Source organism: Cucurbita maxima, unplaced genomic scaffold (genome assembly GCF_002738345.1).
Source record: "Cucurbita maxima cultivar Rimu unplaced genomic scaffold, Cmax_1.0 Cma_Scf00040, whole genome shotgun sequence".
Taxonomy (NCBI): Eukaryota; Viridiplantae; Streptophyta; class Magnoliopsida; order Cucurbitales; family Cucurbitaceae; genus Cucurbita; species Cucurbita maxima.
In genome coordinates, this window is record NW_019272056.1 from 800739 (window position 1) to 816933 (window position 16195).

A 16195-nucleotide genomic window follows, 5' to 3' on the forward strand; every position below is an offset into this window, starting at 1 on the left:
TTGAATCATAATTTAGTGGCTAAACTTCTTTGCAATTTTGTGTAGTTTAGGTTGAATGCAAATCATTCAAGCTCGACATTATCAATCTTGTTTGTGGAGTGATTTGAATCTCAAACAAGTGTTCTTGTTTTGAGATATTTGATCAACAAGAATCATTCAAGCTAGACGTGATCAATCTTACTCGTGGAGTGATTCTAAATCTCAAACAACTCTCCTTCCATCGACAAGGTAATCTGAATCTTACTTTCCTTTATTGACTCAATTGGTCCGTTAACCCATCATAAAAAATCAACCCACAAACATAATCAAATTGCTAAAAATTTTACCATTTCAAGTTAACGCGAACAAAATTTTTAATTTTCTGAAAACAATAGCTAGATTTGCAAAATATATATATATATATATATATATATATATATATATATATATATATATATATTTATTACATTTTCATTTCTTTCCAAAAATATATGTTAAAATTAATATTTTATTGATATTTGTACATAATTTTTTTAAAAAAATAGAGATCTCCATGTTAAATAAATTGTACAATTAGCACGTCCTCATGTTTAATATATATATTTTAATTTAATGGTCAAAAAAATAATTTTAAAACATTACCTACTAAAGTCATGAATAAAAATTAAAAAAAAATAAAATAAATAAAATAATATATCAACTAATGACACGTCACATATGGAATAGAAATAGTATACACCGCTATACTACTAGAAAATTTTTTCCAATAAAATTTTAGGTGATATGTTGTATCAAAGTTCGAGGGGTAGAATGGTCATCTGCGAGGAGGGGATGATGTCATAATTTCCCTCTTGAGAATTTGTTGGTGGGTTTGAAGATTCACTATCGGAAATTTTTCTACCGCTTTAAGTTTGTATGACTTTTCTTGTTTCACTAACTTTTGTCAGCCACAACCGAGTCGAGCTCTCACCTAGTTGAACTGCAACTTATTTGGAGGCCTATAGTCTTTTCTGTCACGATGCAATAAATGAGTATAGGTCAACTAAATAATATAACGATGTGCAAGAAAACAAGTCATCTAATTTTGAGTCCGTATTAATTTACTATTTTATGTCACGTTTGTTTGTCTTATCGTAATTATTAACATTTATCAATTTAATTAATTTATTTTAACTTAATCTAAACATCGCTAAACTATTTAAGACAAAGGTCAAAAATTTAATATTAAGGTTGTTGGATGGGTTTGATTTTTTTGGTATATTTTAAGGATTTTTTTTTAAAGTGGACCCCACACTTTTTAATATTTAGTCAATATTTATATTTATTATTACATATATATTTTAACCAATAAAAATTTTGCATAATTGTACAGCTCTTATGATTGAGCTACCGAAAACAAATGTGCACTTTGTTGATATAGATAGTAACTTTTATTTACTTTAAACATTTTTAGTCATCCTATCCTCAAAATCACTCTCATTTGGATGTGGTCTCGATTCATTCATGTGCTCCTCCTTTACTCGAGTGTCACATGCCCACTAGCTTCCATCTTGGTATGTCACCGAACCATATCTTACTGGAAGAGGTATCACTGTAGTACTATTTGTAATGCTCTTTGCCCATGATTCAAATAAGGATTTATAATTCAAATTCAACACTTGATACCCTTGACATTGACATTCCCCTACGATATGGTCACATTACTTACTTCTCGCTTCTAAGAGCGAAACGTTGTTTTACATGTTTTTTAATAAAAATTATTAATCAAAAATTTTGTAACAAGAACGAGAGACGAAAAAGGCTTCTCCATCTATAAGCCATCGTGTGAATATCTCGATCTAACCGAAGTCAAAAAGTCAAAAAGTCAAAAAGTCAAAAAATTGACCTTTTGAGAGAAAAATCACTTTTTCTTTGAATTTGGTTTGAAAACGGGTCCATCTCACTCTTGAGGTAAGAATCAGATAAGAATATCCGACAAGTCGGTTTAATATTCAAAATTATTTAATTAAAATTTGGTTTAATAATTCATTTTTATTGCATAGACTTTTTGCCGACATGTTGTGTGTCTCCCAAGAAATCAAAATATTAAGATTTGAAATTTACAAGATTAGCCTCCAAATTTACATATTTATATTTATTAAATTTTTTTAAAAAGTGTCTCATATAAATATAAATTTTATATCTAATAGATTTGCATTCGTGAATTTAAAAAAATTAAAATTTTATATACTAAATTTATCGTTCCTTCTTCTCCGCTTCCGTGATTGCTTGAACTAAGCCTCATTTAGTCGATTTGAGTCTTGACTTTCAGTCCTTCGATGATCTTCCAAGTCTTGATACAATAGATTCTATAGGTCTTTTTTGTGTACTTCCTTTGAGTCTCGTATACACAAAATTTACCTGCTCATCGGTGTGGAGTATGTAAATGACTTAACACGGATACACGAGAGTTCATGCCTCGATAAAAACTCGGATGGATAGATGTGTCGAATGTCCCGATGAGATAAATGATACATGATTGCAAAGCAAAGAACCCTGTCCCGAATTTGACTAAGAATGTATTTTTTTGGATTTTTTTTTTCAAATTACATTTGGTGTTTTATAATTAAAATAGATAAATAATTACAAAAATATACATTTTCCACTGTTAACAATATTTTAAAACATTTTTTAATGCATAAAAATAATAGTCAGTGTATCAATTTAAGAGTTTAAAATAATATATTATATATTTATGGGGTTGGCTGCTGTGTGTCATGGTCCTAACTTCTTGACCGTGCGGCGTCGTGATTTATACACGCTCACGACTAGCCTTAAAGGGAATTAAGCCCCATATGTATTTTTTGCCCCGGCTTTGTGGCTTCGTCGGACCTTAGGCGAGGTTTGTCTTCGCCAATCGAACATCTCTTATGCGGAATCCAAGCTTGTTCAACCACATATGCCCCCTGTGCGTGTATGTTCAATCGTCTGCGACACATCCGACTTGCCTCTACGCTAGGCCAACTCATTCGGCTCGACCTTGCCTCTACTCGGGCCAAGGTCTCTCAATATAACGTCGTATCTCATCTTGTCATCTCGATCCCCATCGATAGGGTCCATATGTCTTGGCGTCATACCGAGTCTCGGGATGTCGTCGACCATCATAACTCATTCGGTCATGCCATCGAGAATGAGCCCGCGTGTCGTTCATCTCATCGGGACTTCCCGAACATCCATCCATCCAGGTTCTATGAGGGTCACAACCTACTCTTTTCATACTATAATTGTGACAACGTGGACACTTTGAAATTAATTTGAATAAAATAAAATTTCTTTCGAGTCCCGACATACAAAATTAAATGTCCCAATACAATGAATTCAACCATTCATCTTTATCTTTTTTTTTTCTTTTTTTAATTTTAAATTTTTTAAAAAATGTTGAAGAAACAAAAGTAACGTATTTTTAACTATTCAAATAGTTTCATGCTAGCAATAAATAATATTGTATTTTCATTAAAAAAAAAATGAAATTCATGTGGTACATAAATATGTCACGTATTAGCTTATATTAAAATTGATGACATTTTCATATTAGTCGGATTAAAAATTTTAACCATTGAACCAACTCTCTACGACCCGATTCAAACCCAAAATAAAAAATTTAATTCAACTCAAGTTAGTCGAATTATAAAATAATAAACTTTTTGAATCAAATTGAAGGGTGAGGATCGAATGCTCAAAAGTTCAGTATAATTTTTTAAAACTTTAAAATAAGAGTATATTTAATTAATTAAATAAAAGCTGTGGAACAACGACTTTTCTGACAAATCATTAAACTACACGTGACCATGAGATAAGCAACAATTAATCATAAAAGAAAATATTAATAATTTTAACTAAAAAATAAACTATATATTAAATTAATCATAATATTTTTATAAATTTTAAATTTTTATATCTCACAAGTTCTTTAAAATATGATAATAAATTCATTTAAATATTCATACGACACATTTAAATGTGTAGTACAAGAAAGTATTGAAATTATTTTAGTCGACCGATTTATCTTCATGTGTCACATTATATTATATGGTATAAATCATCATTTATTTGTCTAATTATTTACTACCACGTCTCATTAATATTTAAGTAATAGGGTTAATGATAATGACCTATTAACGGACCGTAGTAAAAATATTTTAACATTTAAGTACTAAATAGAAATAATAAAAACAATTTTTTTGTTGATGGTAACGACCTATGTTCAAGATTTGGAATTTAGATTCGACACCTGATAGCTCCAACATTCTCCTACAACTTAGTCAGGTTACCTTGTGAGATTCCACATCGGTCAAGAGGGAAAAAAAGCACAACTTATAAGGGTGTGGAAACATCTTCTTAGTAGACGCGTTTTAAAATCATGAAGCTGATAGCGATACATAACGAGCAAAAATAGACAATATCTACTATTGGTGGGTTTCGACTATTTTAAATGGTTTTAGAGCTAGTCCCCGGGAGGTGTGCTAGCAAAGACGTTGGCACCCAAAAGAAAGGATTGTGAGATCTCACACCGGTTGGAGAGGGAAATGAAACATTTCTTATAAGGGTGTGAAAACTTTTCCCTAGTACATGCATTGTAAAACAGTGAGGCTAACAACACGTAACATGTCAAAACAAACAATATCTACTCATTGTTACTTAAGAGTGAAGACTATCCTCACACCGAATACAAGTCATTCGAGTATATCTGTCCTTAACCACATGTCAAACCAAATATTTGTTTTCATAACTCAATAATTAAAATAATAGTTTTAGAAAAACCATTTATAGTTTTGTGATAAAAGTATAAACACTCCTTAGAAAAAAAAATTAAAAAAAAAATTAATCTAGGAGCCTCCAAAAAATGGGAACACACCTGTCATATCATCAAGGAGTTTAAATAGTTATTTATGACGTGGCTCAAATATTTATTTATGACGTAAGATAATAATAACATTGAATTATTATTTAAATTACACGTATACATTAATTAAAATAAGATTCAAAGGCATTTTTATCATTTCAAATTAAAATGGTATAATTGTATTATTTGATTATAATATATAACTCTACTTGACTTTGCATTTTAAACTCTATAAATATTAAATTAATAAAAAAAGATCAAATATATAATATAATATTTTTTAATTCAACCCAATGGGTGAAAATTTTCAAAACTTTTGTTAGACGAACACGACTCTTACAATGGTATAATATTGTCTACTTTGAGTATAAGCTCTCATGGCTTTGGTTTGAGCTTCCCCAAAAGACCTCGTACCAATGGAGTTAGTATTCCTCTCTTATAAGCCCATGATCATTCCCTAAATTAGCCGATGTGGGACTTTCATCATCCAACAACTTTAACCTACTCTGTTAACTAGTTGAACGATATTCAAATTGTTATATTATTATTTTTAGGTAAATTATTAATATATAAAAAATATTATTGAAGATGGAATTTTTTAAGATAAAATTAAGATTTTGGTAGATTTTTTCATATTTTTTTAATAAACTTTTTTGATACTGAAATTTAAAAATATAATAATCCACCAATAATGTGGAAAGTGAAAAGCATAATGAATATTGTAATAGTGGCACTTTATTGGAATTAAATTCTTTTATTTTATTTTCTATTTTCCTTTTTGGTTTTTGGAATTATTATTTTTAAAATAAATAATTTATTTATAATTTTTGACACCCGAGTAAATGAGTGTGTTTTGTCTGGAACAATTGTAGGTTGAGTGATGTCCTAGGAATCTTCTTAGAATGCATGTGAGTAAGGACAAAACATGCTACAAGAACTTGTGTTGAATAGTAGAGAGTGCCGAAATTATCAACGGTCTAATCTCAATTCTAAATTATGGGTACCGGTAATTATAAAAAAATTGGTTAAAAAAAAAAAACTAAAATGGTTATAAAATTTGTAATTCATGAATTAAAAAATAGGGAAAATAAAAAAAAAAAAGTAAAATTAATTATTTATCCATTTCTCATATTTAATTAAGAAAATTAAAATAATAACTTCCTAAACTAATTCAAACCTTTTCTTGAAATTATTTATTTATTTTTTTAATAAAATTTTATATATTTTAATTACTATTTTCAAAAAGCCAATCATAATTGAGAAATTTTATATATTAAATTTATGTTTATTTGGGTGTCACTCTCACACAATTCATAGTCAATTTTGGTGGGTGGAGGGAACATAATCAAATCAAATTCTTTTTTTATTAATCATTTTTAATTATAAAAAGTAATGATGCTCAATTATGACTTGTGTTCGATCTGCTTTATCTTAAAATTTTTCATTAATTTAAATAAGATTTAATCGAGTTGGACTTTACTTTCTTTTAGGGTCGGGTTGGATGTGTAATACTTTTCTACACATTTTTCATGCACATGCACGTAGTCCTAGTAGACAGGCTCGTTAATGTACAACATGGGCTTGGTTAAGAGCTAGTGCAGGCTCAAATTGCTAAAAACAAACGAAAATAAAGGAGCGTAAATAATATCATAGTGTATGCGTCCGTGCATAACATGTTGGAGAAGTAATCCACGAGCATATGGATGATGCACATAATAGCATTATGAAGTATACCCGTTATGATTATGTGCATGCATCACGATATTTCATTAAGATTTATCACATGTGGTACATCATGATGTCTCACAAGACGTAAACATGGTCATATCAACAAAGCATTCATAATCAAACATAAAAATAATTGCATCATATAGTTTGTTCAGATATCATAACATAAATAAGACCACGAGATATGTGTTATTCTATCCTATCTCTCTAAACCCTAAACTTCATGGGCTACGGTCGATATATCTAGCCAACTCAAGAAAAAAAGAACCTTAATTTTGAAATATAAACTTTGAGAACGGTCAATTCATTTTACAGTTGACTAACATGTTGAAAACACTGTATGTTTGATAATGATATCATCCACAAAACCTCGTTTGTTAGAGCTTTCGTGGAAGGGAGATTCTCATATTTCTTGTTTATCAACCGAATTTCTCTCACAGTGCTCGTATTCTTAAGACTCCGAGTCCCATGAGTCGAACTTCGAGGGGAGTATATGACATGTTCTTCTTTTTCTAAAGGTCGAAGTTCATATCTGTATGTTTCATTTTGTCGTATTCTTAAAAGAAAAAATAGGATTGATGAATGAGGGAATGATTTTGGATCCAATCTCCAAATTATTAAGCCTTAATCATTATGCAAACACATGGCTCATAAAAATGGTTCATTCAAACACAACCAAAATCTCGGAATTTGTTAAAATAAAACATACTTTTTTCAGTTTCTAGGTAATCATAATTTAGATTTGATTATTGAGTATAATTATGTTCGGTGTCCTTATTTTGTCTGTTTATGTTATTAATATTTATTTATTTATTTATTTATTTATTTATTTGAACTTTTAAACACAATATTCTATTTTATTTTATTTTATTTTATTTTATTTTACCTTGCAAGCTTTAATCATTCTATTATTAAATGTCTTATAAATTTTTTTATAAAATTCAAGTTAAATTTATTAGAAAAAATCAAATAAAAAATTTAGGATCATTATTTGACATTTTTTAAAGTATTTAAATATACAAAATTTAAAGTTAGATCTATTAGACACCACAGAAGTCAGTTATGATTTTCTTTTTTTTCCACTCGCCATGGCTTAGCCGAACCCTTGACTCTATACCCCTTTATTAAACACAAATACAAAAGTTTAGTTAGTCGTGACTTAGTCGAACCCTTGACTCTATACCCCTTTATCATGATGTTAACCTAGCAGGCAAAATAAGCTTCAAAAGTCCTCTCGAGATTCTTAATCCAACTTCAAGCCCTACAATTTTTTCTAAGTGCTATTGACTTGAGATTTGAAAATACAAATGAAAGAGTCAATCATATTATTGTGACTTTCGTGATCGTGGCTTTCATGCTGCTCAAGTCACTCAAGTGTCTTTTTGTGCAGTTCAATCCCTTACTTTGTTCTCGGAGTATGGGTCTTTTCTAACAAGATGTCATGTGAACGAACCAAGTTTCCACGTTCATTTTGTCGTGCTGCTATGAATAGAAACAAAAAAAAAACAAAAAAAAAAAAAGAGAGAGAGAATTCCGTAAGCAAGCTCTTATTCCGACAATGATTTATACAAGTTGCCAAAAGAGCCTCTCCCTGCAGGAAGGAAAAGAACAATCTATGGACACAATATAACATACTCCATTGCTTCATAATCACCCTTTTCTTATCATTAATTTTTACAACACATCTCTCTTTTAAACCCCAACCCAACCAAGAACAAGAAAACAAAAAAACAGTAGCCACAAAGACCTTTCAAAAGAGTAAACTATATATATATGTGTATATATATATATATATATATATATATGCGGATGTTCCATTACCCCCAACTTTGCTGGGTTTTTTTGTTCATTGGAGTCGTCGTCTCTGGCTGCCGCTTCAGCTGGTACTTAGCTTGCTGCTTCGACCAGTAAGCGTGCGCAGACAAGACTCGGTCCAAAAGCTCCTGTGGCACGGGCTCCCCCCGTCTTTGTTGAGGGGATATCCTCGCCGTGTGCACCAGTGTTTTCCATTTGTCCTGAATTCACAGCCAAATCCCTCTAGTTTTTGCTTTGTTTAATATCTAATTCATCGAATAGGGCTTTCGAAACGAAACAAAGGAGAGGTTCCATACCTTCAGATCAACATAAGTTCTATGCTTTGCATTGTCAAACGCGCGGAGTTTAACATCTCGCCACCTACAGAATAATAAATATCAGCCATGTAAACGTTTTCAATGTTGATCGTACTTCAGTCATGCACGTTACGGTACGATTGTTCCTTGCTTCTGTGTTATTAGATTTTATATTTGGAGACATTCCTTGCTTGCTAGTAACAAAATATATACCTTCCTGTACCAAGTTTCTCAACAGCTTGAACCAATGCCTCCACCTCAGCAACGGAGAAGGGTCTGCGAATTCGCCGCTGTGCAACCTCAGACCGCTTAGATTTTCGATGCATGGGAACTACAGTAAGTGCCTCCACTGTCATTGCTGGCACATTGACCAGCGCTTTAGAGTCTGTTGTGCTCTTGTGATTTGACGTATTGGTAGGAGAGGGCGCCGAATCATGGTCACTCTGGATGAAATGACCTAAAGAGTCTCCATGAGGCTCGGGCAACACACTGCTACTGCCTGGATGATCTGCAGAAGCATCCGGTGAATACCTGCAAATCACAGTAGTCAATCACTTTCCACAAATATTCAACTTCCCACAACCCTTTTTTTTTCCTCTTCGACTACGTAAGACAACTGTCTGATCCCTACTATTCAACTTGCATGCATCTAACCCTACTAAATTGATCGTCAAGAAAACTGGAAAGATGTTATATCCTAAATAGGACTAGTCACCATGGTTTGAATGTGTTCCTTACATGCCCTTTACTATTTACATAGGCCCTTATAACAGCAGAGCAGAAATGATACAGAAACACATTTTCTTGGAAACCAGAAACAAAGAATATACCTAATGATCAAATTGATATGCTTCAACTTGCAAGTTTATCAGCTTTATAATATGAAAACTACTAAAATACACATTTATCGAAAAACACCGGGCGCCATATTCTGTTTACCTAGTTAGAGGTTCGGGGGCATCACATGGAAGAATACAGGGAGAATCTTCTTGACACAATGCAAGAGGAGTTCGTGAAGGATTAGGCTCAAGGGCAAACCCCAATGAATCAAGCTGGTTGTCATGAGAAATTCCAGTTTGAAATAAAGTTTTATTGTCATCTCTAACCTTCTTCCCCTGAAGAAGAACACCGACCCGTATTCCACCGCCAAGTACAGCAGTTACTGCTTCCATTACGGTCCTCTACAGAACAGTTTAAGCAAGATCAGAACACAATAAAAAAAAATCATGGTTCCCACAAATCGCAGGTGTATTGATATCTCTGCTAACTCGAGAACTTCAAAATGAGAAAAAACGGACACACAAAATCATTGTAACATTTCCCCTTTCAGGCTTTGCAAGATAACTATGTAGATTAAAACTATATCATACTGTGTCTACAACCAATTTACAGTTGATGGATGCAAAGTCGAAGCGTTTTCATACCTTCAATGAACCAACAGTTGCAGTCTCTGAAATTTCAATAAAGAGCTCTGGCACCCTAAAAGATTTTATCCTAATTTTCACTGTGAGAAAAAGATAAAAATCTTCATGTATAATCCACGAGCAAGTCGAAATAATAAGCCAAGACAATTCAGTGCAGTAAATCCATCAGAAGTTCTCATACCATGAGAATCTTTGGATGGGAAAGATTTGTGATGGCCATTACCAGATGCAGAACATGATCTCCCTGCATGGGGACAACATTCAGAAATAAATCTCAAGCACAAAAAGGTACCATTTGCTATTTTAAAAGCAGTAATAAAGGCATCGCTTTAAAGAACGTACCTGAGATATCAGAATTGAAAACCTTCCCGGTTGAATCGGAAAGACCCTCTGAATTAATTCCACCATCCGAATTTGACACTGAGCTACTACAGTCAAAGAATTTCCTCTTTTTAAAAGGAATATTCATTTGAGATTTCTGGCGTCTGCAACTGTCGTGAGAGCTCTTACTCCGAAACATAGACTTCCAAATGCCATCTAGAACCAAGAAAACAATCTATTTGAAAATGAACCGAACCTGCGTAAAAACACACCCAATGCAACAAATAGTGCCATAAAGCAGGTTACTTGCCGGTCTTAGAAAGTGATTCGTCCCTGCATCTTGGAACTACTTTCCAAGATTTGGAAGCTGATACTTTCTTTATTCGTCGGTCTCTACTACTAGGTACTGTCCTGAAGGACTTTATTGAGGAAACTGGGTGAGTGCACCCAGAAGAGATTTCGTCGTCATCTCTATCAACTAATTTTACATTATTCTGAGTTGCAAAAGAAGAGTTCTGAATGATCTGTTTGTCCTGAGTCATCTTGCCACAACCATTCGAATTTCCCAACACATGAGCTTTCTGGTCCCATATAACAGGATCCTCTCTCTTGCACGAGTCATATTGATCCTGAGTTCCAGTAAGCACCTCTTCAGTTTTATGCAACTCATATTTTACTATAACTTTACTTTTACCATCCAATTCACAGTTATCAGACTCCTTGCTTCTGGGGGAGCCTACATGTACCTCGCTAGCTAAATTTCCCATTTCCTTGCTCTTGTCAAAATTTGTTACTACAGAAACTAATTGTGGTGGTGAATCTTCATCATGCTGTGGAAGACAACCATTTAAATCACATTTTTTTTCGTGGCCTGATAAAACGAGCTCTGAGACAAAGCCCTGGTCGCAACTGCCTCGATCAGAAGGCTCGACCTTGAGCAAACTGTTTGCATCCAATTCTTTGTTCATAACTGCATACCTATCTTTTTCGGTTGATGTATCAGTAGTAGTCGTGGTAGGACCATCTGTTCCATGCAACAACTTGTCAGCAACAGTGGCCAATAAATCAAATGCACGCATTTGACCACCTTCAGTGCCCTTTCTACATAAACTTCTCTTCTGAAATAATTAGAAAATCATTCAAATTCATCATAATCGAATGAAGCAGAAGACAGATCTCTAAGTAATTTGGAACGAAGGCCAAGAATGATAGAGGACTTGTACCCTGACTGATCTGGTAGCTCGAGGCATTGTTGGCACTTGGTAGCCATGGAACCCATAATCTAACCTCTTCTGAAGCACCATATTTTAGAAGTCATAGCACAAATATGAACAGTGCAAAGAGATCTAGCACGTTTCAACGCACTTCTATGTTGTGAATAATTTGATCACAAGGTCACAGCAAAGATTAACTCCTGGGAAGGAAAAAGAGATGATTCAGATTACTATATCCAGTGTATTGATTTAGAATATCAAACCACATAAACTAATATAGTAACATTGAAAGAAGAACCCCAGAGGAGCCAAAGGATCCAATACCCGATCCAAACTCAGACTAATATAATTCATCTTTTCGATCCGATACCCGATCGAGAGGAATTATGTTTCGACGTTTAACAACAGATGAAAACAAAAAACTGAGGCATTTCCAGGCCTCAACATCACAATTCCAAGGGTTCTATTCAAACCAACCAAACCCATTCACGCACACAAACACTAGCACATACAGGGAGCAATGGCCAAGAACTTGAAGTTTCAACAGAGGCTGATGATGATCTAACAAAAGCCCAAATTCAAACAAACCGCGAGAAATTCCAGAAAGGGAAAAACCCCATGCAATACAATATTAATCGAGCTTCAGAAACAAGGTGGCATGCAAGCATAAAAAATTACAAACCAAACCCAACCCAGAAATATATTTGGATAAAAAATTAAGGTAGATATCGAGTTAACCGAAGAAACTAAAAATTAATAAATTAACAACAAAACGCAACAAAACCCTTGAGTAGTTCATCGAAGATGAAGAGAAACATAAATCCATGAGAAATAGATGGTTCCTCAAATCTAAGAAGGAATCTGCAAACAGCTGAAACTTGATCGAAATTTAAGAACTCGAAATAGAAAAAATGGGAAGAATACGATCGTCGACAAAATCCAAAAGATAATTGGTGCAGAATCTGAGATCGAATCTCTGAAGGAACAAATTGAATAGCTAGAAACACGCAGAAGGAAAAGGAATCCGCTAAGGACTCCAAAACAACTAAAGCAAAACAGAGAAGAAGAAACAAGAACAATCAAATAAGACGAACAAAAGCATAAACCCAGTCGAGTGTGATCATCATCAGATTTTAGAAGATGAGCGAGCGGAAACCGAAAATTGCCAACAAACAACAATTGAGAAGCGAAATTGTTGGTTAAATCTTCGAATCCCGGTCCCAAATCCCAAGGTTTTTGTCTAAAATCCAAATGCACTGTTCTGAAAAACCCATCCATCCATTACAAACGATGAAAGAGAGAATTATCGAAACAGAAATGGATGAGAGAATTATGGCTCACCGGAACAAAACGATTGGCTTCCAAATTTCAAATCCTCATCACCGGAAAACAAAATTCCGGCAAAACACCGCCACTTTCAAGGCAAAAAGAGATCTGTAAATTACACATGAACAAGAAATCCAAGAACGAAACGAGGATGGGCTTTGATTCACCACATTCTCTCATTCTCTATCCCATTCCTTTTCGCTTAATAAACCATAAAAAATTTCAAACACAAAACCAAAACAAGTTTTAAAATTTTTTATTCTCTCTGTAAAAATAAAATTAAAAGAATAAAATTCCGATCGCCAAAACCCTCTGAAACCCACCAAAACACATCTGCTTAAACCCCAGCTATCTTATACCATTGACCTCCCTCACCGGTCCTATCGGTAAGTACCCCTCAGTTTACCGGCTATTACCGGTGACTAAAACCACCTAAAGACCGGTTCTTGTCTACCAGATGAACCCACCATGTAATGTAAATATCCTTCAGATTTTGACACGTGGCGTTAAGTTAAATCTTGTGGCTGCCTGCGGTCCGCACGATCGAGAAAAACGTTGAGTCACAAAAAGGATCTCTTATTATTTTTCTTTTTAATTTTTCATTTATTATTTATTTTTGCTTATTTAAATAATAAATAATAAAACTCAAGAGATGTCAATTTTGAATTGGGTCCACCAAATAGCCCATGTAAATATTTTCTTTCTAATTTATAAAATTCTTTAAATTTAAATTTTACTTATTATTATGAATAAAAAAATTAATTAATTAAATGGCCTCGAAAACCGGTCATTTATCTAAGAGTTAACAACTACAAAGTGAATGATCAAACTATCGTAACTAACGTCTTAAATTACAATTTTAACTCATTTTTAAAAAGTAAGTTAATTCGTATTTAAATTTAATAGTCGAATTAAATGTAAAGAAATATTTTTTTCATGTTAAAAATATTTTTTTGTTGGTAAGAAATTTATAACACAAATATTAAATGCATAGACATATAAACATAAAGGAATATAATCTCAGTTATTTATTTGTATTAATGTAATTTAATATTTAATAAAAGAATCATATCCAAAATCGAAATAATAAAAGTGCAAGGACTGAAGGATTAAATAAAAAGATCATAAAATAATAAATTATTTATTATTTATTATTATTATTATTGTTATTTTACGTAACAGATACGGACAAAAGTTGGAGCACGTGGCGAACATACCTATTCGACAAACACAGTTTTCTACGAGGAGATTAAGATCGAACGGTGAAGCTTGTCCGAGATCCATAAAATCAACGGCTGTAAGATAGGCTCGGTAGGGTTAATTTGGTAATTTAGCTGATCGTTCAGAAATGTAATTACCCAATAAGCATGTTGTGAAGTAATTTATTGATGTTGGCGCGTGCGTTCACTAGCATCAAGTCGCGTGGGTGGGATATTGTCTCAATCTTACGTGTCAAAAGCCCCATCTCTTATTGGATAGTTTTTGTTTGGTATTATCTTATGAATTTTTCTCTAAAATAAAATCTTCAATTTAAAAATTAAAATATATAGCTTGAATTAAATTAATATTATTATTTTTTAATGTTTGTCGCGACACGTGGCTGTAATACAGCAATGACTTTGTTTTGCCTGTCACCTACCACTGGGTTAAGTTAAAACCTAAAATCGTCTACCAAAATCTTAAGATCGTAAATCGACGGTGGTGATCCAGTGGGTTATGTTAAAACCTAAAATCGTCTACAACTGGGTTACGTTAAAACCCAAAGTCACTTATTATATTATCGGTATTTATTTATTCTTTTTAAAACGATATAGAAAAAACTAAATCATTTCAAATCAGTGATCACCGTCACGAAAATCTCGCACCCGACACTCGAAATTAAAAGAAAAAACAGTGTCATTATTAACAACGATAAGTGTGAGGAAAAAACAGTTTTAAAATTTTGATATCTATATCAATTCAACCCGTGTACATGTCTAGATCACAACGTTAATACTCGTATACTCAAAGTCACATGATTTATCTATTACTTTAATGTATAGGTACGTGTATATATATAACCATTCAATTATGCTAACTTTAGGTTATAACTATTTAATTGTTGAGCTTTGACCACTACTAGCACGATCGAACACTCCTACTAGTGACTTTCACGGCTGCCATCACCACCGTCGATTATCACTGCAGCCATCTTCCATGACCACTGCTATCACCACGGTCGGTAACTAGCTATTTCTTTTCTTTCAAACCTCAAATTCATCCAAATGAAATCAAAATCACATGACTTGAATTCCAAATATGGAAAGAATTTAACAAGAACCATGAATTTTGTAAAAATGGAATATTTGAGTTTCCATTTATTTATTTATTTATTTTGGAAGTGATAAATATTAGATTCCATTCCATCAATCCATTGAATTAGAGATAGAATGGGAGTAACTTTGACGCTAGCTAGAATATATGTGAATAATAAATAATAAATAATAAAATAAAAGGGTATTTGGGGAAATTTTAAATATTTTTTTTTTAGTTTTACCTCATTTAATTATTAAATAAAGTAATATGATTAATTTTTTTTTTCGGAGATATTTATAAGATTAAAATGTCAATATCATAAACTTAACTTTTTTTTTTTTTGTCGGGTAGGCCCCGCTTCATCTTAAAACTATGGACGGGTCGGACTTACCTAAACTCAATCACCTATCAAAATTTTGTAAATAAATAGATTAGCTATTTATTTTATAATTTTTTTTTTAAATGAAACTATGGTTTAAATTAATATTATGATAGGTTCTAAAAAAAATGAATTATACTACCATATAAAAGTTTTAAAATTTAAAAATAATATCATAATTCTATAAAAGGAAAAAATGAATTTATATTATTTTAAATTTTAAATTCATAGAAAACTCGTTTTTATAATTAAAAAAATACGCATATTTGTTTAGATTATAAAACTTAAATGTATAATTATAATTTTTTAAATCTTAGTTACATAAATGTAACCTACCATGTTAATTAATTAACATAATAACAAAGATTTTAGATTAAATTTTTATAATAAGGTTTAATTTTGCTTTATATTAGTTTTATTTTCATCAATAAATTGAAAAATTATTAACGTCTTCATATAATTGTTCAATATTTGATGTCCTAATTTAATAATGACCATGATTTAAATTCAAATATTAGAGGCCATAGACACTTTAT

General features: G+C 32.2%; 1 protein-coding gene across 2 annotated transcripts; it reads right to left on the reverse strand.

Moving 5' to 3' along the window:
• Window positions 1-8120: 8120 nt before the first annotated feature.
• Window positions 8121-13298, reverse strand: LOC111469472 (telomere repeat-binding protein 5-like). Of its 2 annotated transcripts, XM_023114751.1 has the most exons (11): window positions 13001-13298; window positions 12754-12920; window positions 11669-11859; window positions 10756-11563; window positions 10467-10661; window positions 10306-10368; window positions 10125-10204; window positions 9640-9881; window positions 8914-9231; window positions 8701-8764; window positions 8121-8604 (listed from the first exon to the last, which is right to left on the reverse strand). In XM_023114751.1, the coding sequence occupies exons 3-11, from the start codon at window positions 11747-11749 to the stop codon at window positions 8407-8409; spliced, it is 2049 nt and encodes a 682-aa protein (XP_022970519.1). In that variant the 5' UTR covers window positions 11750-11859; window positions 12754-12920; window positions 13001-13298; the 3' UTR covers window positions 8121-8406. The 2 variants fall into 2 exon arrangements, with proteins under 2 accessions (XP_022970519.1, XP_022970517.1); XM_023114749.1 differs by lacking the exon at window positions 12754-12920.
• Window positions 13299-16195: the final 2897 nt, after the last annotated feature.

Coding starts and splice junctions, on each gene's coding strand:
- LOC111469472 (XM_023114749.1), bottom strand. CDS start 11,749: ATGGTGCTTCAGAAGAGGTTAGATTATGGGTTCCATGGCTACCAAGTG. Junction 10,205..10,305: donor CCCATCCAAAGATTCTCATG/GTATGAGAACTT, acceptor TTTTTCTCACAG/TGAAAATTAGGATAAAATCT. Junction 8,765..8,913: donor GAGAAACTTGGTACAGGAAG/GTATATATTTTG, acceptor ATTATTCTGTAG/GTGGCGAGATGTTAAACTCC.